We start from the raw sequence: 22,054 nt of genomic DNA, 5'->3' as shown, positions 1-22,054 counted from the left end.
AAATGTGTCGCATTGTCAAAATAAAATAATGAAATTCATAAGAGGTCAGAATGTCCAGCTGCCACTCCAGTGAACTCTTCAGCACATGGCTGCACTTTGTGTCAACAGCCTCGGACTGCAGCTGGTGACAGCAGTAGCGCTCTACTCTGATGCCCTGCAAACTTGCTGCGTGGCACGTGAACCGCTCCTCCATCTGCTGCCAGCTCTGGTTGCACCGGCCATCCAGCTTGTAACAGAGGATTTACAAGCAGAAAGCCTCCAGAAGACTTCCAGCTGGTCCAAGGAACTGGAGTTGCAGGCCAACCATAAGATGAGGGACTCAGTGGCAGATAAGTGGTTTTGAGGAATGTCACCACAGTGGCCTTGCTGCTTCCAAGAGGGGCAGGGAGGGACACATTGAGGGAAGGACTCACTTGTAAACTAAATTTACCAACTAAATAGGGCTGATGGTTGTGTATAAATACTAATAAATGGCTCTATAATCAAGATATAAAAAACATTAAGAAAATAAATGTGAATTACTGAGAATGAATGGTTTAGAAAATCTCAAAGTTTGGGTAAGAATCTACATCCTACTGGGAATAACTCAGCCTGTAATAAAGAAATACTGAAGACAGCTTGAAATGTGATCCTTCTTAGAATTTTGTCTTTCTTAAAAAAATGTAATGTCACCCTCAATTAATGAGCAATGACAGCAGGAAGACAAGGAAGAAATACTTTTGATGATTTTCTTATATTATAATTCTTGAAGAAAAATCAGCTAAACTTGGTAAAAGCGGCTCAAATTGGTAAAAGATCCAACATGGTGCCCAGAATTCCTATTGGTGCATTTTACCAAATGGTTAGAAATAAAATAAAGTTCAAGTTTTAAGAGGAAGAAATATTTCACTTTCTTTAAAACAATGTTTTCTCACGTCATTTATCCTGTTACTTATAGAGCAATTAATGTGACCTTAAAAAGTCCTCATGAATTAAATGAAGATATTTACTTGGTGAAGGTGATGATCTCTGACGTGGCACATCCTCCTGCTTAGTCCTCAGAGATACCCTGGGGCTGGATGGCTTCTTTTCCAAACTGGAAAACAGCCAAAATCTTATCACATCCTTTGCCTCCGAGCGTTCCTTAGGAGGAGAAAGTTTAAGCCATGTCAGTGCCCAAAACAAAGAAACGTTAAGAGAACTGTTTAACTCCGGTAAAAAGGAACAGCAGAGATTCTGGAGCAACTTTGGGGCTGCAATCAGTGAAACAGCAAACAGACGAGGAAAGGAGACAGTGCAAAAAGTACTTTGAAAAAACAGTAATAACTACAACTATGTGATAATTGACAGCATAGGTGTGGAAAATCTGAGGATCTTAATACTTTTTCTTTAACACTTGTTCTAAAAGGGAGTAACTTCCAGACAATTTTTAGTCAATGTGATTAGAATACTTGGAGCAAAACTTTAAGCTGTCATCTTTGTTGAAACCTGACAATACGGACAATTCACAATAAAAATAGTGTTTTGTTTTTTTTTCTAAGGAGACAGCACCATCTTGCAGTCGTGCAAGAAAAGTAATTAGTCTAAACACCTTTCTGTACGTTTTCGGACATTCATATAATTTATTCCTCCAACAAACACATTCCCTTTGAGCTTCTGTGTTACCTGGACTGTGTTTGGAGCTGAGACTGCAGCAGGGCTGTGAGTCTGGACAGACGCCTCTGTGCTGTAGACCATCACTCTGAGAGGATTCGGCTTTGCACCTCCTTGCAGAACAAGCTGGACCTCTTTGTCTTTCCAGTGAGCTAGCTCCTGGAAGGGGCACCAAATCCCCCAACGAAGGCACTGCAAGAAGGCAGCTCGGGATGTGGAGGTAGTAGACAGCTGCGAGAACAGAAAAAAAAAAAGAAAAGAAAATTCCCATTGTGACACTTGCCCAGTTCTGCTTATGCTTTCACCTGGAATTATAGTATTTGTCTAACTATGTAGGATTAGGAATTCTTACAATAAACACCCTATCATTAGGGAAAAACTATAATTTGGATATTAGGATGGGCATAAAGTTGTCTATACTTTGTCTGCTCTGTTTTCAGACAAAATTGACTTTTTGAGAGTGCAGATAAACTGAAATGTACATAAATTGAAATTATCACACAATAAATGTGTTGAACAGAGCTATATTGAAAATGACTGCTGTAAGTTATACACACTGACCTCTGTTTTCCAGTGATATATTTGGTCACTAAGACGGAGTTTTGCTGTCCTTTATGCTCATAGCTAACAGATCTTAATGACCTGGATTAGACATTGTTATGATGAAAAAGACTAAGTCTACAGAGAAAAATTTACATAAATAGTAATCATTGCAATAGTTCACAATAACATCGGAATGCCATTTTGTCCCAAAGTCATGCAGCCCTGTTTGTCATATGCCACCTTAAATATAACTTCTTGAAATAAAGACAGAGTTATCATGTATTATTTTACACATGGTTTCAGCCGCTTCACTGTGTATAAACCTGGTTTAGAATCAGGGCTGTTCTGTTTCAGACATATAAAGAATGGAGGAAAAGTCTTTTGCTTTAAATCATCCACAGCAGAAACATGAGATTTTGCCGAATTGATTAAAAAACTGAGCCTTAAACTATTACAATCAATCAAATGTGGGACAGTACATATTACCCATACAGTACAACCTGCAAGTCCTTGTTAATTTAGAAGAAAGCGCAGCATATTATGGTTCGCTGAGGGAGTGCAATTCCCCTAATCACAACTGGAATGCCTTATACAAAAATCCGACGCAGCGGATCATTACTCATATAAATGCTATATTAAATCTAAATGTCATACAGAACCTTTAACCAGGTATAATATGAAAAACAAGAACTGCAGGTAATAATTTAGAATCAATTTTAACAAGTTCTACTGAGTGACCATGGAAAAAAAACTGTAACAGTAAATGATTTATCAACTTCTAAAGCTTAGATCTTTGGAATTAAAAACATACATTGTAAAACAACAAGAGACTGCACTACTTTAAACTAAGAGCAAAATAAAAATTTAAAACTGTTTAACAATTAAGCATATCCTGGTGTAGAGATAACATTGTGAAGAAGCTAAAAGTGTGTAATTGATCATTTTTAATGGGATACTGTTGTAAAACTACATTTAGCAAGCTATGAGTAGAATGTTATAAAGCAGTAGAGCGCAGGCTGGGAAGTTTAGTTTATCTATTAAAATTGAAATAATCATGAAAATACAAATTCGACTACATTTTGATTGAAATTCAAAACACGGCACTTTAACTCAAGGTTATGATAAAGTAACTCAATCTCAGTATAATGTAGGCTTATACTGAGATTGAAAACCAGAGTCAGAAAAATGTCTTCCAATGGTTGATTTCCAGTGAGCTTCGTGTGAAGAAGCCCAGATGAAAGCAACAATATTGCCTCCACCGATTGATTTAAACCATTTCCACACAGCTCTATATCCCCTTACTGAGCCAGAGAGTCACATCTGATGTACTGTTTCTCACTGGCAGTGCACAGCAGGAGAGCTGGAGCTGCGTAAGACACCACAAAAAGAACTATAGGGAGGACTAAATTGTGAAAAGAACATGGTTGTTTGAGAAGAAGCTTACTGGTGACTGAAAGCTCACACCAGCTGTTTGCTAACACAAGGCCAGAATCATTCCAATCCCATTGTTTTCAATGCTAAACAACATTTCTGACTCACTGGCTTAGATCAGAATTAAATTACCATGTAACCAGGCCAAGAACACGTCGTTCTTTTTTTCTGGAGGTAAGCCAGTCACTCAGGTCTGGTTGAAACTGGTGAAATCAAGCCAAAAATGTAGTTAATCAAAGTTGATTCAAGACTTAAGGGGGAATTTACTATTTCACATATTCCCATGTTGATCTGAGTAACCTTTGCCATTCATAGATAAAATAATTTGAATAACCATTTGGTATTTTTTGTATTGTGTATTAAGGTTGGTTAACTTAATGTAGTGTTAAAATCTGTTGGATGGTCTGAAACACGTATGCATAACAAAAATCAGCAGGGGGGCAAATACTTTGTACTGTAAGTCCTCTGAAGTTTTTTGTTTTTTATTTCCAGAAATTTTTGTTGCCTTTCAAAAATCATCCTTTCAGCTTGACAACAACACTTATAATTAATTTAGCCACAAGAGGTCTTTATGAGCTAAACAAAAGCGACAATCATTTTGTTCGTTGTTGCAAAGACTAACAAGTGCAATCTCTGCTGAGGGCAGATTCAAAATGTCAATTTATTTTGCATTATGCAAAGTAATCTTGCTGACCAATTAACAAAGCCCAAAGTCGAGTGCTCGGATAGGTTAATGGAGCTGACATTTTGAACAGTGCAAGAAATACTGCACTCCAGCAGGGACGGAGCGCTCAAAATCTAAAGGTTAAAGAGATCTGAATATTCGCTTTTTATTATTATGTAAACAAACAACTTATATAAACCCTTTAACACTTCATATGTCTGTTGTTGTCCTTCCTTTAGTTCTTTCTGAATATACCAATCTCAGATTACAGCAGCTGCATTGTGTATTTGATTTGTGGCTCTGAAACAAGTGGCTTTACTAGTCATATACATGTAGTCAAATACCCAAATACAAAAAGGACCTACTTGTTTCACGATGTGCATTTACCGCTTTAAAGTTTTAAGAGGTCCCTAAAGCTGATCAACACCCCATCTCCTTGGATATGTAGCCATCTTAAAACTATGATTGTATCCCCAAGAAGCACAGATATTAACAGCATTTTCTCAAAACTGAAACTGCAGAAATATATAGCACCCATTAAACAGATAAATGTGTGATCCCGCCTAAGACTATTTTCCTATCTTATGAGGTCAAATTAATAAAATGTTTTATGTGAAACATTAAATTAAACTATTTCAGTTCCAAATTTATGATAAAATGATGCAATGAGCCAAAAGTCTTTTTATGGCCCAGAACGTAGCTGGTAAAAATTGCGAGGAAATTTAATTGAATGCTTTCCTTCTTCACTCAAACCCTGCCTGCCTGCCTTCACCACACGCACACACTTCATCTCTAAAATGTATGCATTCCAATAGAACACCACTAAAAGAGTAAAATGAGTGTTCAGCATATGACATTAAACTAATTTCTTATATTATTCACTGTATTTATTGCAGGAGTGATTCGGTAGCAGAGACGCCCGGCTGAGCCGCGAGAGAAAAGAGGAGACAAAAGACCAATCGAGGGGCCTTTTCTGCTGGGACGCTTGCAGCCTTTTATCTGCCCCACACTCAGTTCTTATCACAGACTTTCAGTCTTCCCCATCATGAGAAACTATGAATGACTGTTTCTTCAAAAGTTCTCACAGTAAGTACAAATGAGGACAACTACCAACTAAAACAAAATATTAATTCACAAATGTTTCAGTCAAAAGATAAACTAAAGATATCAGAATGTGTGCGTATTACATCACATCATTGTCACATCATCTGTACTGTACTTTGCCATAATTGGACCTGCTGCTACTTCTTTGGTGTGGTTGAGTGCCTTTAGTTAATTTAGTTGTATATATTGTTATTATTATTATTGTGTGTTTGCTTATTTATACTGTATATATTTGACCTTTTGCACGGGAGCTGCAATGGAAATTTCGTTGAATTCTGTTCAATGACAATAAATGCTATCTATCTATTATTCACTTTGCAAAGCTAATTTTTCCAACAAAAAACATGTTTGTTGGAAACAACATGTTTCCATGCAACATTTTTTGCATGGAAACATGCAAAAAATCTTAGGACAACTTCTCTTGCCACAGTGGAGTTTTTATTTTTTTATCAATTTCTTAAGGCTCGAACATTGTATTAGAATAAACTGGGAGAATTATGTAACAGCTCCTTGTGAAAGTAAAAACTGCATTAATCCCTGTCATGATCTCAGTGTGGTGGTGTTTTAAAGTGCTTTGAGAGAGCAGGATCTACAGAGGAACAGCATGGAGGGTTGACAGCTTGGGCTGGCAAAAAAACATGAAAGAGGGAATGTCAGAGACTCAAAGTTTTATAAAAACAAAGATTATAATAACCCCATTCAGAAGTGCGTGTGAAAAACTTCCTATTCATCTTTTAATCTGTACATCTCAGAACCACTAACAATAAAACTATGTCACAAAACTTCTTGAATAAAGTATAGCCGTGTCATATGTATATGCAGGTACAAGGCTTTTAATAGCTTTGTGGTAAAATCAGAGCACAGCAGGAGGTAGTTAGTCAATGTATGCATAGGTTGAAGATTTTTATTGAAGATATAAATGTAAAAAAGAAAAACGGCCAGGAAAAATCGACTTATTCTGAGCGCCACAGTAGCACACTGAGTCTTAATCAATTGCATGCTGACTGGTGATAGCAAAGTGACATTAAATCAATGTCTATATTTTAGAAGAAGTATAACTTTTTGCACTTTGAGTGTTATGGACACACAAAAAAATGTAATTAATCAGAGATTTTGTCTTTTGAATTAAAAGTTTGTTGTAAGGCTGGCCATTATGTCCAAACAGGCAGAATGATCAATGGGTTATTTCCCCAAAGTGTGATTACACTGCTGATTTTAGTGTTAAAGGCTATATTCAAAACAAGTCATTAAGTTTCAGTTAGAAAGAAAGCCGGCACATGAGTGCGCTTGGAAGTGAAGAATTAAAAACGTAGGCCTAAGGCGCAAACAAGAAGGGAGGAAACTTTTTCATAAGGTTCGACTGAAAACAATAACAGGCAATGTCACTTCACACATAATTGCTCCATGTAGCAAAACATTTTCTAAGGGGAGAATCCATCAAAATGGATTAGAAGAGTAATGCTGCATTGTTTCCAGACAAATAATGAAATTGTCTGTTTCAAACATTTAACGGGGAAGAAACAAAGACTCCACTACTATGACCTGAAGAAGGAAGTGTAATCATCTAACTCCTACAGGGCATTAAGAAGATGTGGGAGAGGGGGAAATTATTTAACTGTGTGCTGAGGACAAGTTCTGCACATCAAAGACGATGGAAAACGTTTCCCAGCCGACGAGAAGAGCTGGAAGCAGAGGCACTACACCAGCCTGATTCAGCACGGAAACATCAGCAATCATCGAAACAGCCACACAGCCTGATATGTGGCGGCTTGCCTGACTTCCTTGAATATGTCCGGATTTAGGGGGGTAAGAAAGAGAAAGCTTGCAATAAGCTGAGATAAAGCGCTTTGCAAAGACATATCTTTGGAGAAACTCAAAGAAATTGGAAAGATATTCAGTGACTTGGGGCTTTCTAGAGTGCAGCAAGAATTATTCCTAAATTAGGAGGATGTGGGCATTGGTGGAAGACAAAGTCTGACAGTTATTACCATTACTGCAGTCTGTTGGGCTGCTCAAGTCATTATTTCAGCCAAGACCCTGTGACAGGAACCGGCCCGTAGCCTCCTCTACTTATACTTCAGAAGGAGAAACCTTACAGGACTGAGAGAACATGCATCAAGATCGTTAATTTAAAAAGACTTGACAGAAAATATTTTAATATAGCCACATTTATATATACACGTACTCCATATGAATTCAAAATCCTGTGTACTCTATCAAAGGAAATGGAAGTTTTTAGAACTGCTGATTCTGAAAATTAAAGATTTTGATAAAAGTTTGGTTCACTTCTCAGACAGGTTTACTGAGATAAGTGGTTGCTCATATTGTAACAAAATTGATTGAATAGTGCATGATAGTACATTTAATTGTATGAGATTGCACTATACTGTTTAAGTTTTAATTAATCCATATGTCAGTCACAGTTGTCAATCTTTCTCTGTTTCAAACCATATATACAATGCAAACAAAAAAGCCAGCAAACTTTTAAAGTGATCCTGTCTTTGGTCTGCATAACCTTTTGATTCTTTATTTAGTCATTTCAGATGTTTCACTTGCCTACAGCAAAAGAATACGTTGAAAGGTGATTTATTTGTAATTCCTTTTGGTCTTTGTGCGGCTTTGTACATTTTGTATTTCAATTTTTTAAATCTGCCTTTATTTTGTTTAATTTAATTTCCCTTTGGGGTTAATAAATTATTTTTGAATTTGAATTCAGTCATATGCTTGACACTTTTTATTTTTATCTGTCCAAACAAAGAAAATTTATTTTGCAGACTGTGCTTTTAAAGCCGACTGTGCTCACATCCTGGAAAAATGTCAAGCCTGCCATTGTCTCTGCATAATTCGCACCCAGGTCCAAAACTGGAAATATGATCTGTGATGGCATGGGCATCTATGTTGCCCAGTGGCAATAGGGCAAAAGCATTTATTATTGACTTGACAGAAGGCAGAGGCAGCTGGGTAAATTTTTAAGTTTGGAGCGACATTCTGTCGGTTCACATTTATCAGATGCAGCGGACTTGACTTGGCAGCACTTAGTTTCACTAAACAGTACAGATGAACAATGATTCTCAACATACTGCAGGGAGATTTAGTCAGAAAACAACTTGAAGAAAATAAATCTACAATTGCTGAGATAATCATTTGCTCCTTACCCAACTAAGATGCACTCTTCCTGCTGAAAGCAACTAAAGAAGAGTCCTCAAACAAAGAGCAACTAACCAGAGGCACCATTAGTAAAGACCTTTCAAACATCACAATTTAATGTTACAGGCTTCAGGCACTAAGTGCCTGTCATTTTCTTAATTTGTCAAGTTAGCTGAGACTCTAAAGAAAATAGAGTATTTTGACTTAAGAACCCCAATTTGAAAAACCTCAAATAAAATTTTACAAGGAGACTATTCATTATAATTAAACTAAACATGTTTTAAACCAATAAAAAAGCTGCTTCCAGCACTGAGCTGCTGAGTTAGTCTAATGTGCTTCACCTGCCCTTGGTATAATATTGGGGAAGATATACCACCCAGTGCCTGGATTGACATAAAGTTTAATGCGACGCTTTATGGATCCTCAGGTGTTTTTCCCCATACATCACCACTGGCAGTTTGACATTTCAGTATTGAGTAAAATGCCATGCAAGCTAAAATAGATGTCTATTCTATAGGGGATAAACTTTAGGAAACTCAGAAATTCTATTATGTTTCGCAATCACATAATTATCACATAAACCACAATCATCAGTCACATGACAAAGAACAACAAAATGAGTCTTTGTTTCAGCTTCCAATAGGACAAGGACCATAAACTGTGTCAGCCAGGGCTGCAATATAATGGTGAGCATTAAATCCCACTTTTGCATTTTTTTGTTTTGTAAAACTAGTTGGATAACAATGCACAGTTGAACATCTAAAGATAAATTTAACTCATTTCAACATACTGTATATATCTTAAATATTAGTGCATTAGGAAACACACTTCTCCACTGAAAATAATGTAAATGAAAATAATATGTTTTAAACCTAATAGCTACATCTTGACCAAAATGTGCAATGTATGTTACAACATAGCTAGAAGCATTGCATGATGAAACCATAAATAACCAATGAATAATCAAATTTTCTGGGACACAGTGGTTATGGGAGTTTCTTTTTTATTTGCAGTCAAACAACTTATATCATGGGTTAAGTGAAGGACCTAGAGGATTCCGGATTGGGTCAAAAATGCAGAATGTTGGCATTACTGGAGTTCTTCGTAAACAAACAAACATGAAGTGCTGGTAGAAATCCAGTTTCTTTCCAGTAAATTTCTCTAAAATTAAAAAAACATAAGCTCATAGAGATTTACTTCTGCCTGCATTTTAAAATGCTAGGAAAATATTAATAAAGAATATAATTCCACAGAGTTAATGGAGTGCTTGCGAGAGATCTGTTAAGTGATGCAGTGCATAAAAGTACTGCACATTTTTTAACTGCTCATACCTCTTAGAAAACTCTGGAAGTGAACAACTTTACAATCGGCAGCTTTGCCTGCTGGGTACAGAAGAAGCCAGAAAAACAATGCAGGACAAAGAACACAGAAGAAGCAGGATAACATGAAACAAAAGAGGCATGCTGTGGGCTGGCTCGCACTCTAAAATGTGTGCCTGCTAATGACGTCCCACTCATTCCAAGGAAAATTTATAACTGAGGCAGTATTGCAGCATTCATGTTTGGAAAAATGATTAAAAGTTTCCAATGTTAAATTTGCTTTCCACAAGAATGCCCTACTCTGTGTTAGAAATATCTATAACTGCAATTTAAAAAAAAATTAAGTTTGTAGTTGCTATGTGATAAAATGTGGAAATGTTCATGGATGTAAGCCCCTGTTTCTTTTTTTCAGAGTGACACATTTCCATCTACATTTGCTCAGAAATATTGGTATTGTTACATGAAAGCAATAAAGCAATAAAAGCAATAAAAAATGGTCAGATGGTTATTAATTCCTCATCAAAGTGGCAAATCATTCCTCATTCCCATTGGATAAAAATGTTGATCATTATAAGTTTGTGATAATATGTAAATTCATAACTACCAACTGTGCAAATACTGTTGCCAGGCAAAGACACTTCATTTCCTGTCTCTAAAAATAGTCCTGCAAAGGTATTTGATTGAACACATGGATTCAATGGTTTCATACACCATCAAAGACTTGGCTATTCTGCTCCAGATATAAGAGGGCATATAAAAAAGCATAACTTAAATAGGCCTGCTACAGCTGCTTCAGGTTTAAAGTGGCTCTTAGCACCTCATTTGGTAACTGTGTTTAATCAAAACCCTTGCTTTCCTCGCTGAAGCTGCTTTACATAGACAGCAGGGTCTAAGTTTGAGTTTGAACTCACAAGACAACGATTAGATGTTCAAACATCATCACCAATCGCCTCTCTGGTTGCCAGGGCGCCACATCCATCTGGAAAAGGATGGCACTGCTGGCAGGCACTGACAGGGTAAGACTCACCCCGGGCCTATCGCAGGGGGGAGATTGATGCACTTCTCGGCGGGGGAAGAACTGACATTCATTTTAATTAGGCAGGCAAAAATAATGTGTCTGTGGCACATAGCTTCCCTTGCCTCATCTTCAACATCTCTTCTCATGGAGAGAAAGGAAAAGGCGTCTCCAGGGAAGAATGAACTCCAGAAAAGGCCACCAATCAGGCCGTGTATATATCACTTCTAAGTCCACATGACATTATTTTTCTTAGGATGTTTGATTAACATTTAATTAACATTTGTATGACATTTCATATCAGAACAAAAACAAATATTTAACTGGTTTCTTAAAAAGTTGGCTTCTCACCAGTGGGAGGATTCATGCCTGCGTAACAACGAAGGTAGCACCAATGACCTTAGCAGCACCAAACATTGAGGGGTGTTTTTTGTGTGTTCTGGGGATAGTGTCATTGTGGCACAAACATTTTAATGAGCATTTGATTGCTAAAAGCTTTGGCATATTCACATTAATTTACCAAACACCGCACAACCCTTCAGGCACACAGAAAAGCGACACACATACAGCCACTTAGGGGCAGTCATGGGAAAAACACACAACAATCTATACAACATGTACCGCCTGTGAGCCAATTAAAACCCAAACAAGAGTCTCCGTGGCACCAAGGAGAGGCTGTACACTGACACCTTTAATAAACCCTGCTGCTGCCAGCCATGTTCCTACCTTCTGCTCCGCATACTGTTTCTCTTCCATCTCTTTTGCACTGACATCTCAGAGAAATAAAAACATGATTAAGAGAATTTTTTTTTTTTTCTGTGGAGAGCTCAACTTGGAAAAGGCTTTTTCTCAATGTAAATTAACTCAATATCAGCTCTAGTTTCAGTTAAAATCCTTACACTGTTGGGTATTTATAAAAAAATAAAATAAATGTACAAATTAACTTGAACAACTGGAACCCCTGAGGAAAGGGTTATGACTGAAATTAACTTTCAGATATACCAAAGAATGAATAAATCTTTTTAATGTTAGCCATGCTCTAAACGAAACAGTCTGAGTCTGATATTTCATTAAAAATGCAATTTAAGGTTCTACATGTTTTAGGTAATGTGTTGTCAGGACATTTGAGCAGCTCTCTGAACTGAATTAGTCATGTTAAAGGAGAATATTGAATGAAGTGCATTAAGTACAATGCAGTGTAATTTTTCTTTAATGCAGCTGAGTTAGTTAAGTATTAGACTGCTATTGGTCGATGTCTGTTGCAGAATGACTGATAGGAAAAATTTATTCGTCATTACAATACAAGCTTATGCAAATCTTAAACAAAACAACCCATTAAAATTAGATTTTTACTGCCCAAAATACTTTTTTTGTCTTTTTTGTGATTGAAGTATAACGCGGTGACATTAGGTGGAGTAGTCAGGGAGTCGGCTGATTAAACACTCAAAGTTTGCTACCTATTGCTTAAGGTGGCACTTAATAAAAGTGAGGAATTTCTACAGCATGTCTGAAATTTTTTTTTAAATCACTAAACTTTTGAAGCTCGTAATTATCTTGTTTACAAGAAATCAGATAAGATCTGACAGTGACAGTTCCATCAAACTTGACAGCTGCAAGGCAATAAAAGAAACACCTCTTTGAACACTCACTAAGAGAGCAGCACTAGTGTCCCAAGCTAACGATTAAGGTTAAGAGAATACCTCGACAAATTCTTGGATCTTCAGTACAGATCAAGCAGGATATTGTCAAAAAAGAGATGTGGTCAGAGAAGCCAGGTAAGGCAATCCCTCAACAATTATCAAGAAAACTGTGATCACAGTCACTATTATCATTCAAACCATTATATATATATATATATATATATATATATATATATATATATATATATATATATACACACAGTATATACATATATATACAGTATATATATTAACAAAGGTAGTATCGACATGCTTCATATTCAACAGAAAATGCCTGTTTTGAGTGCAATTCAGTTTCAATTCAATGTATTTCACAATAAATGCAGTATGGCACTTTACAAGAAGGATAGATTATTAAAATGAACAAAAATAAGTCCTGAAGGGCTGGTGTCCTGCATGTTTTAGCTACCTACTTGGTTCAACACACCTGGATCAAATGATGGCTCGTTACCAAGCCCTGTACAGTGACATGCTGAGGAGGCAGCAACTATGGCTGGAAAAAGAACTAAAACATGCAGGACACTGACCTTTGAGGGCTGATTTTGGACACCTCTGAAATAGACAATAAATTAAAATTGCAGACATTTCAGTTCATTCCTAATTATAACCCAGTCAAGTTCAGCTTATTATCCTAAGGGGTAAAAAAAACAAAAAAACTTTATATTTAAGCAAGTCAATCCAATCCCTGCTCCTAATCTAGCAACAGGTACCTTTACACCCTATTGACAGATATGGCCTGAGAATGTTTTAAAGTCCATTAGATGAAAAACAGAGTACATATAGTTAGTGGCAGCAGTAACTCCTTCACAGACTTTGTTCAGGAGAGACGAAGTTGAATACAGAATTTCAGAGGAACTTATTGAGGGTTGTCTAATGGCCTCCTCCAGGAATATGTCACAGTTAAACACAATGGGGTTATCAAGCAAGACAATGACCCAAAGCACTCTAATATGTCCCCCGCTAAATGACAAAGAAAATTTAATTAATGTTTTGGCGTGGTCTAGTCAACCACATTTATATAACAACTCAGGTGCTCTGTCATTGCCTTAAAATGCTACAAGATGCATTAACACTATTCTTTGTGAGCCAAACCTCCTCCACGGTGATGGAAGAGAATTATTTTTCTTCAACCATTTAGTAATCATAAACGGTTGATGGAAGTTGTTACTGCAGTTGTTGTGGAACAACCAGCAGACAGGGAGCAATTACTTTTTCCACATTTGACCAAGTTGATTTGGATAACTTTCTTTCCTAATTAATGTACCTGTACTCATCTTTTGAAAAATTATTTTGGGTTTACTGATATAATCTCTGTGGGAGAACTTTTAGTTCTTGAAACATGTCTGTGACATCAAAATGATAATCAGTTGAAATATGTGGGGAGGAAAATACTTTCTCATCCATTCAAAATTAGTAGGAGCTGGAGCAGAATTAACTGAAGCCATTAATATTTTTAAAAGGTTGCATAGGTTCAATAGACCAGAGAAAAATAATCTACAAAGCTCATCTAAAAATTAAAATGAGAACAGAGGCTGCATTATAAAATATCTTGGAAATGGTCTAATTTTTATTAAAAATTTTGTTGATTAAACACCAACCAGTTGCTTTATTTTGGGTGTAACCTGCACTATAAATCAAGTTACTACTAACTAAAATTCCTCTGTCTGTCTATTGCGCTATAAATGACCTTACTGTCCACATTTGAGGAAATATGCTCTCTCCAGCCTTGCCTCTCTCTCTCAAGACATAATTAAGGAGATAGGAAACTGAAAATGTCTGATAAGCTCCATATCACGTCTGTTAATCAGCCTCAGCTGTTGGCCAAAGGCAAAACTACATTTTAGTCCTCATTTTTCTCTTTTTCTCGTCTTATGAAGCAAGTAGCGGGATCCTTCAAATATGGTATGAAATGTTTTGACATTTTCCTCACTGGTAGAGGACAGCATCATGATTGTTTAGGCATATTTCATAAAAATGGCAAATATACAATGTTGAAAAATAAATTGGTGTCTTAAATTCCTGTCTTGTGCTAATCCAGAAGTGATATGTTAATTATATTTTAGATATAAAATTATATATACAGTCAAACCAAATGTTAAGCAAAAGAGGCTTACCGGACCGAAAAGAAATTGGACGACAAAGAAGCTACAATCAGCTATGAAGCAGAAGAAATCCAAATCATTCTGACTGCTCTGTTTCTGTAATAAATCTAATGAACTTTTTTCAATAAAATGCATCATTTGATGAATCAAGTCACTGTATTTGCTGCAATCCCTCGTATCAATCCTTGTCATTAAGTCATTCTGTGATTTACACAGAAGAGATAATGGATTTTTCAATTTAGGATTGTTTTGTGATGAGAACAAACAAATCCAAGTTAAAAAATACATTAGAATAAAAGTCATGCTACATTTAAAAAATATTAAAATCATACAAAGTACCATGTATAAAAATGATGCATTCAAGAAATAAACATACTACCATAATCTGATATCAAGTTTTCCTTGCCACTTTTTTACTCAACATCATAAATGCCACCCAAGTCAGACCTCTTCTCTTACAGACAACATTGTTTTCTATATAATACTGTACAATACTTTGTAAAGAGGAAGGAAAGAGCCTGCTGCCAGATTCAGTTCTGCCTCTGCATATATCCAGATGAGAGCTCAGTAAAGGGCAAAACAGTGAGTTTGTTTAAAGGTCAAGCATTAATGGTTACACCTCCTCAGACGCTCGGTAATCAACTGTGCCACTCACCAGGCTGAGTCAGGGTTAAAGGTTGCACAACATGAAAAAGTGAGGAAGGCAACGCTTTCATTAGCCGCTCTGTGCTGGCCCAGTTACACAAACGGAGAACCTATTTCAGTACATGACGCATATCACAACTGTCAACATCCTTTTTTTAGTAATTTAGGTTTGATATCATGTAACAGCTTGGGAGGGTTGCCAATTACCGTTCCAAGAAGGTGACTCACATCTAGCAGTGTCTCTGGGGTAAGAGCAGAAGACACTGGAAACACGAATCCAACTATCTCCTTTCGATAAAGCCTTAAGTTTGATTCTTTTCACCCATTTATCCTCTATGTGTCTTTTTTTAAGACTTCAACCAAAGAACAATCACTCAGTCCTCATGTCAGTGTTTTGAATGACTGCTGTTTTCTTCCCTCTCATGACAGATTGATTCTTTGGAAAAGGACAAAGTCATGCAGGCCGTCAGCACCTTCATCCTCAATTTCCACTGGACCAGCCCACCCATTAGTGATGAGCTAGTGCTTGTCAGCAGAAGACGACAGGCAACAATATGCCCCATCGTGCTGTATTAAATTGTACAGTATGTGACTGTGTTGCATGGCTCAGTAGGTGAACAGTGCCAAGCTTACAGAGGCTGAAGAGAGACAGCAAACAGCAGGGAAGAGATGCCTGAGATGAAGTTAAGGTGAGGATAAATTGATGCTGACGGGACATAATTAGAAAAGCTGCCATTTCCTAACATCACTTGTCAGTGATCCAAGTCTTCTCACAATTTGTCATACTGTAGAAGGTTCTTACAAAAACTTTTGAGTAAATAACTAAGTGCAAGACATGCTAAAAGGTATAATTTTCTTTAACAGCACCCCATGGCTCAATACTTGCAGAACCCCCTTCAGAAAGAAGAACTTTAAGTCATTTTCTGAATGACTAGATATAGTGTCTTACATGAAATTGTTTTCTCATGTAGCCAAACAGAAAAACTCCTTTCTAGGCTGCATCTAACCTCTGATTATTCACCATGTGAGCTTTCATACAAAAAGGTAAGCATCTCAGAATCACTGTAGGTATCAAGTTAAGTACAACAATGGCAATATAACGTTCTTTGCATAAAATGTGTGGGAACATCATCTTTGAACGAAACTTCGAAGGCGTTCAGCATCTCCTTAGTTTTATTCTATTCAAGTGTCACTGCTATTGAAGAAAGTAACTGCCTGAAGTCCAGTGATGTGTCCTGTCTCATTGCACTTCAGCACTACTGCATTTTAACAGCAAAAATAAAATGCGTCACTTGACATCCTGCACTCCAGCAGCTCCAGTGTGTTTTTGTCTTAAATCTTGAGGCAAGCTGGTCATTCTGACCGTCTGTCATAGATAGATACATCACACCCTCAAGCTCTCTTCAGATCCCACAGCAGGGGTGTCAAACTCCGGTCCGCGAGGGCTGGTGTACTGTAGAGTTTGGATATGTGTCCACCACACCTGAATCACAAATGGATGAATTACCAACTCATGCACTCAAGTTGTACAGAGTCCTGCTAAAGAACCATGTGTGATTTAGATGTGTTGACAAAGAAACATCTAAATGCTGCAGCACTTTGTATATTTCAGGTTGACACTGTTCATTACAGTAGTTCAATCTGGTTGGTAACCTGCTGTAAACCCATATTCAGGTCTCTTCTGATGCAGGTAGTGGACTGATGTGGAACAATGTGCTGCAGTGAATAGTGAAGGAAGAAGAGTGCAAACCGTCCGCAAAGAAGTACAATAGGACCACTGATGAAAGGAAAATAAAAAGTTCAATACCAAATCACAAAGTAGAGCGACATTGACAAGGTAAAAGGCAGGAAGTGGACCTCGCGCGTTTGACCTCAAGAGAAGTTGATTACTTGAAGTTCATCAGCCCCAGACACAGTAGGAGAGCAGCCTATCAGGAATATACCCTCTCCATTTTTTCTCTCCAGCCTACTTCATTAAAATCGTTATTCTTCATCCCTCTGATTGCTGCAAGGAATGTGAAATAAAAGTATAGCTTAAAGATTTTGAGAGATCAAGGGAGACACTTGGAGACATGACAGAGGGACCAACCAAACAGCAAAGTCTGGCTGTACATTGCTAAGTGGGAAAGAAGAAAAATGACGACACCACAAGAGTTTCTTTCTACATAACCTCAGGCAACGATGGCAATACAATTTTGTATTTAAAAAAAAAAAAAAAAAAGGAGGCCATCCTTGTGCTTTGCCTTACAGTGAGAGGCTGGCTGGCTTTCAACACAGCACGGACGAAGCATCCAGGCACTCTGAGAGCACAGGGTGATTGCCTCTGTATTGCAGTGGTAATGTTTTGAGAATGAAAAGGGATTTCAGCAAACTACTTTTCCTCTCTTCGCAGCCACCTTAGCCCCCTCAGAAAACATCAAAAGACATAAGTCTATTTAATCTGAGGAAAGAGCAAAAACAAGGCAGACCGCACCTGTCATGCCACTACAGTTCAACACAAGACGGTTGTCAATATTGCACCAAACAGCGCCATCTAGTGTTGAAGTTAAAAATGAAAGCCAGAGCAACATGGGAGAAGCAAGGACAAAAGTTTACTGAGACCTATAAATAAATATCTTTATGCACACATTTCTAAGGTAAAGCACAAATTTTTATTTGTATAACAATATCCGTGCACAAAGTAACTAAATGTGCTTCACAGAAAAATAGAGGAAGTAAAGAAAAATATATTTTAAAAAATCAGGCATTACATGAAAAGAAAAAAGTATCGATTTCAACAAATGAACAGCAAAAGCAAAATAAAATGAACTGATAGTCTTTGAATCTTAAGCTGTAGTAAATGCAGTGTTTCCACACTTGATTTAAAGGAACAGCAACAGTGTCTGCATATCTGTTGGTTCCAGAGATCAGCAGCAAAAACATGAAAGACAAAATACTGCTCCTTTTTTTTTTAGTTTTGGTCCTTGGAACATTGTATGTGCTTCTCCACTAGAACAGCTTTAACCAATTCTGCCCTGCTGGATTCATGCCAATTAGAAAGTTCTGCATTGATTTTCTCTGTTTTTCATACTCACTTCAGGGGTAGTACAAGTCACATATTGAGCACATGTATTGATTGACAGCATACTGCATTTGTTGGCCCATGATTTATGTCACTACAAACTCCAAAAGACATATCAACTACCGCTGTGGACCGGCAGACATGGGTCTGCTATAAGAGACCTGTACGGTGAGGAGGAGGGTAATCATGAGTTTAATCTTGAGCAGCACAGGAGCACATCTGTCAACTTTTAGAGTGGAATGACCGTGATTTAGCAGTGAAGAAAGGAGAAACTTTGCAGCTGTGGAAAAAATTCTGTCGCAGTTATAGTTTTGTGGCAGAAAAAAATGAAACTACATAATATTAGTTTTACACGATCTGAATTTTATTCTTTGTTTGGAATATTTTCATTCAAGTAGTGTTCATTAATGGACATTATTTGCATCTTTTGATTGCATAATCGATATCCAAACAGCTGCACGTTTAAAAGATTAGCGTGCAATGAAATGGATATATTCATATTTATAACAAAATTTTCAGCTAATCTGAACTGTTTTTGCTATATTTGGGCCAATAGCTTGAGTTTCCATAGTTCGGAATGATACCAGCCCACACATGAACTAAAATCTGAGATTTTATCTTTCGGCCATATCGCCCAGCTTTTAGCTTCACCAAGTCTATTGGAGTGCTGATCTCTAATCTTGGTTTTCCCATCAAATAATTACAAACGACAAGCCATTTCTGAGCTCCCATCACCCTTAGACAAAGACCAAGTAAATAGTGTGTTGTTCCACACAGCTGAGGGTTTACAAAAAAAGCCCAACAGTGGCAGAATAACAGGTGATGTAGTGCTGCTTCAATGTCAGAACAAAGCCTGTGTCAACAGTGTTAACCATTGCATCCTTTCTAAACAACAGAAACAATAGCTGAAGAATTCATTGTAGTAATCATATTGTTGGCTGAGATTCAAATTTAAACTGTACCTCTACCTTCTTAGTTCTCTCATCAGTATAACATCTGAATCTTGTTTAGCTTGAAATTCTGCTGCTGGCTGACGACACATCATCACTATGTCACTCACTCCAATTGTGGAGCCGACTTGCCCCTATAAAAGTCTGCAGATGCAGGAATACGACTAACTGTTTCGGAGTGAGGAGTGAAAACAGAGGCAGAATGATCTCAACCCTTCTTGCTGCATTGGTGTTATCACAAAACACATGGAGACAACTAAGAGGTGCTTTAGTTCCACCATAAAATGTTTTGTAAAAAGGATAACAAAAATTATTTTTTTGCATAGGTTTAAGAAAATAATGACTTATTGATATTACAGACAGAAATAAAACATTGTGTATCAATAGTACATTTTTGGTAAGCAAAGTTTTAATATTCACATGTTAGGGGAAGATTTTAAATATTAAATTATTCTTCTAACGTAGAGGAATTCCACATTATCTTTGTTCACTCAGAGTTATAGATGACATATGACACAAAGTAGTCCTACTCTACCACAGAAGATGTCAAATAATCTGGAAAAGTTGGCAAAATTGTCTGGCAAAGTACTCGTCTATCAGGCATTATGTTAAACACAAAACTTAGACCCAGACAAGTGTAAATCATAGAATATTCTGTGAAAACACACAGACGGTGCATGGTGCTTTCTATTACCCTAAAACTCTTTTCCACCAGTCATAAATTAGAGAAACAAATTAAGACTCCTGGATTACATTTTGTTTTGGAAGCTTAAATTTAATTTCATCTCTATAAGCAATATAAAAACCATAATTGTTTATTCAACTGTTCTTTGCAAAAACCTTTTTTTAAGTGCTCATAAATCCATAAACAACACCAAATGTGTTTGGTTTTTTTTTTACTTGGTGCTCTTAATCAACGACTTTTATGACATTTTCTAAGTACTAAAATCAGCAAGTAAGTCAATAACTGAGGTGTCAAAAGAGGAATAAAAACATTTATATGCTGCTTGATTTCCAACTGAGAGAACAACTCCAAGTCTTGGAAATGTTCAAAAAGTCTTAGTAAAGTTTGTGACGACTATCCAGCATGATCATCCATATTTACTGTCATCAAATGGTCTGAAATCTAGTTGGCAGAGCTCGGCTGACTTCCCTGAAGGCACACCTTAACTCAGTACCACTTCAACACTTTTGAAGTGTCGCATCTTTGACAGCTGAGACAGTGCATGCACAAGTACGCTGCCTCATCATGCTGCTCTAGGCTGCCAAAGTCACAGAGCATAAAGCTGTAGCCATCAGCTGATATTATCATATGGGAGTCTTACTGCAAGATGAAGTTTGGCAGCTGCGTTTCTGTCTTTTAAGAGGAAGCACGAGAAAATCCTTATCAGTCAACAACCACTGTCTGGAGAAACACATGATAACTTGCATGCGGATGTATCAGCATGCACTAAAAACATCCACACGACATTGCCACAAATAGAGAGTATTCTGCACTTTTTAAAATATTTTTCACTTCATCAAACATTCAGAATTTCATGGTAGAGAAGGTGAATGTGGTGGAGTAGAAAGTGGTTGAGGATCTGTTGCTATTCTGAGATGATCCAGATAGCAACTGAATTGTTCCAACAGGTTTATTAGAATTTATGAACTTAGGTGATCATTTAAAAAAAAACGGTGGAAAAAAAAAGCTTCTCCAAAAGCATAAATATATTTTATATGAAGTGACTGTATGTATTTTTTTTTAAACGCTAGATGCAACGGAAGTGTCAGTGTAAAAACCTAAAATATTAGTTTGTGCTTGTTTAACTATGGGGACCATGAACACCCACAGTAAAGCTAATGAGCATCATGAAAGCCACTGCTGGCAACAGAAGAGCATATTTCAAAATCAGCAGTGCAGTCACAGGTTTTGGACCCTGTGGCAGCATAACTTGAGTTGGTTGGTAATTTTCTCATTTTGCATTCATACCCAGTGGCAACATTTTTGAGTGAAATCTCTCAACATTGATTGACAGACTGATGTAAGTTTTAGAGCAGACATCTATGTCCTTCTCTACTTTAACCAACACTAGTCACTGAGCCTCAAACCCAGCAATATCTCCTTAGCCAACTTAGAATCAGTGTTTAATTCTGACTTGATCATTATTCCCAATGATCTTCTTAGGAATAGACTAGATATTCACAGACCCTAGCATTACTCCTTACTTAAACTGTATTATGTTTCTCAGACTAGAATAAGCTAGACGGTATAACTATGTCACTTTGTCTAATTATTATCCATTCTGAGTCAACAGGCTCACAGAATATTTTAAACTTTATGAAACAAACAACCATATAAATACCTACACAGAAAACTGCCTGTCAACAGGTTGCCATGGTAAGAAGAGACATTAGTTATTATATTAATACTGATGTACCGTGTCATCCTGGTGACATTGTGACTGCTTGTTTTTCTGCTGCTGTTAATTGCTGTCCTATTGACCCTTCATTGTATACAGGGCTGTACTCAGTAACATAGTAGGGGCTTAGCCTCAGAATGTGCAAAGTGTTGAGGGCTCACCCACACACATAATTACTGCAGTCTTTTTGTGTATTTTGTAATGCTGGGAGCAGCTGTGTAGTATCGACTTATTTTACCAGGACATGTTGCCAGCGCGGATTTCTCCATCACTGGGTTGTTCAACTTATATGACACAAAAACCTAAACATGAGCGAACTCCAGCTTAATTTAATACTGG

At 37.1% G+C, this 22,054-nt stretch overlaps 1 protein-coding gene across 2 annotated transcripts in view; it reads right to left on the bottom strand.

Annotated features, from left to right (window-relative positions):
- The window catches only part of nphp4 (nephronophthisis 4), a 168,320-nt gene that overhangs the window by 88,370 nt on the left and 57,896 nt on the right, over positions 1-22,054 (bottom strand). For both annotated transcript variants that reach the window (XM_028002260.1, XM_028002173.1), the window contains 2 exons: positions 1,645-1,863; positions 990-1,122 (listed from right to left, as the gene is read on the bottom strand). In XM_028002260.1, coding sequence (XP_027858061.1) covers positions 990-1,122; positions 1,645-1,863 — 352 coding nt within the window. The remainder of the gene's footprint in view (positions 1-989; positions 1,123-1,644; positions 1,864-22,054) is intronic.

Source organism: Xiphophorus couchianus, chromosome 1, assembly GCF_001444195.1.
Source record: "Xiphophorus couchianus chromosome 1, X_couchianus-1.0, whole genome shotgun sequence".
Classification (NCBI taxonomy): domain Eukaryota; kingdom Metazoa; phylum Chordata; class Actinopteri; order Cyprinodontiformes; family Poeciliidae; genus Xiphophorus; species Xiphophorus couchianus.
Note: the sequence above shows the minus strand (reverse complement) of the source record. Positions and strands in the feature narration are given on the sequence as shown.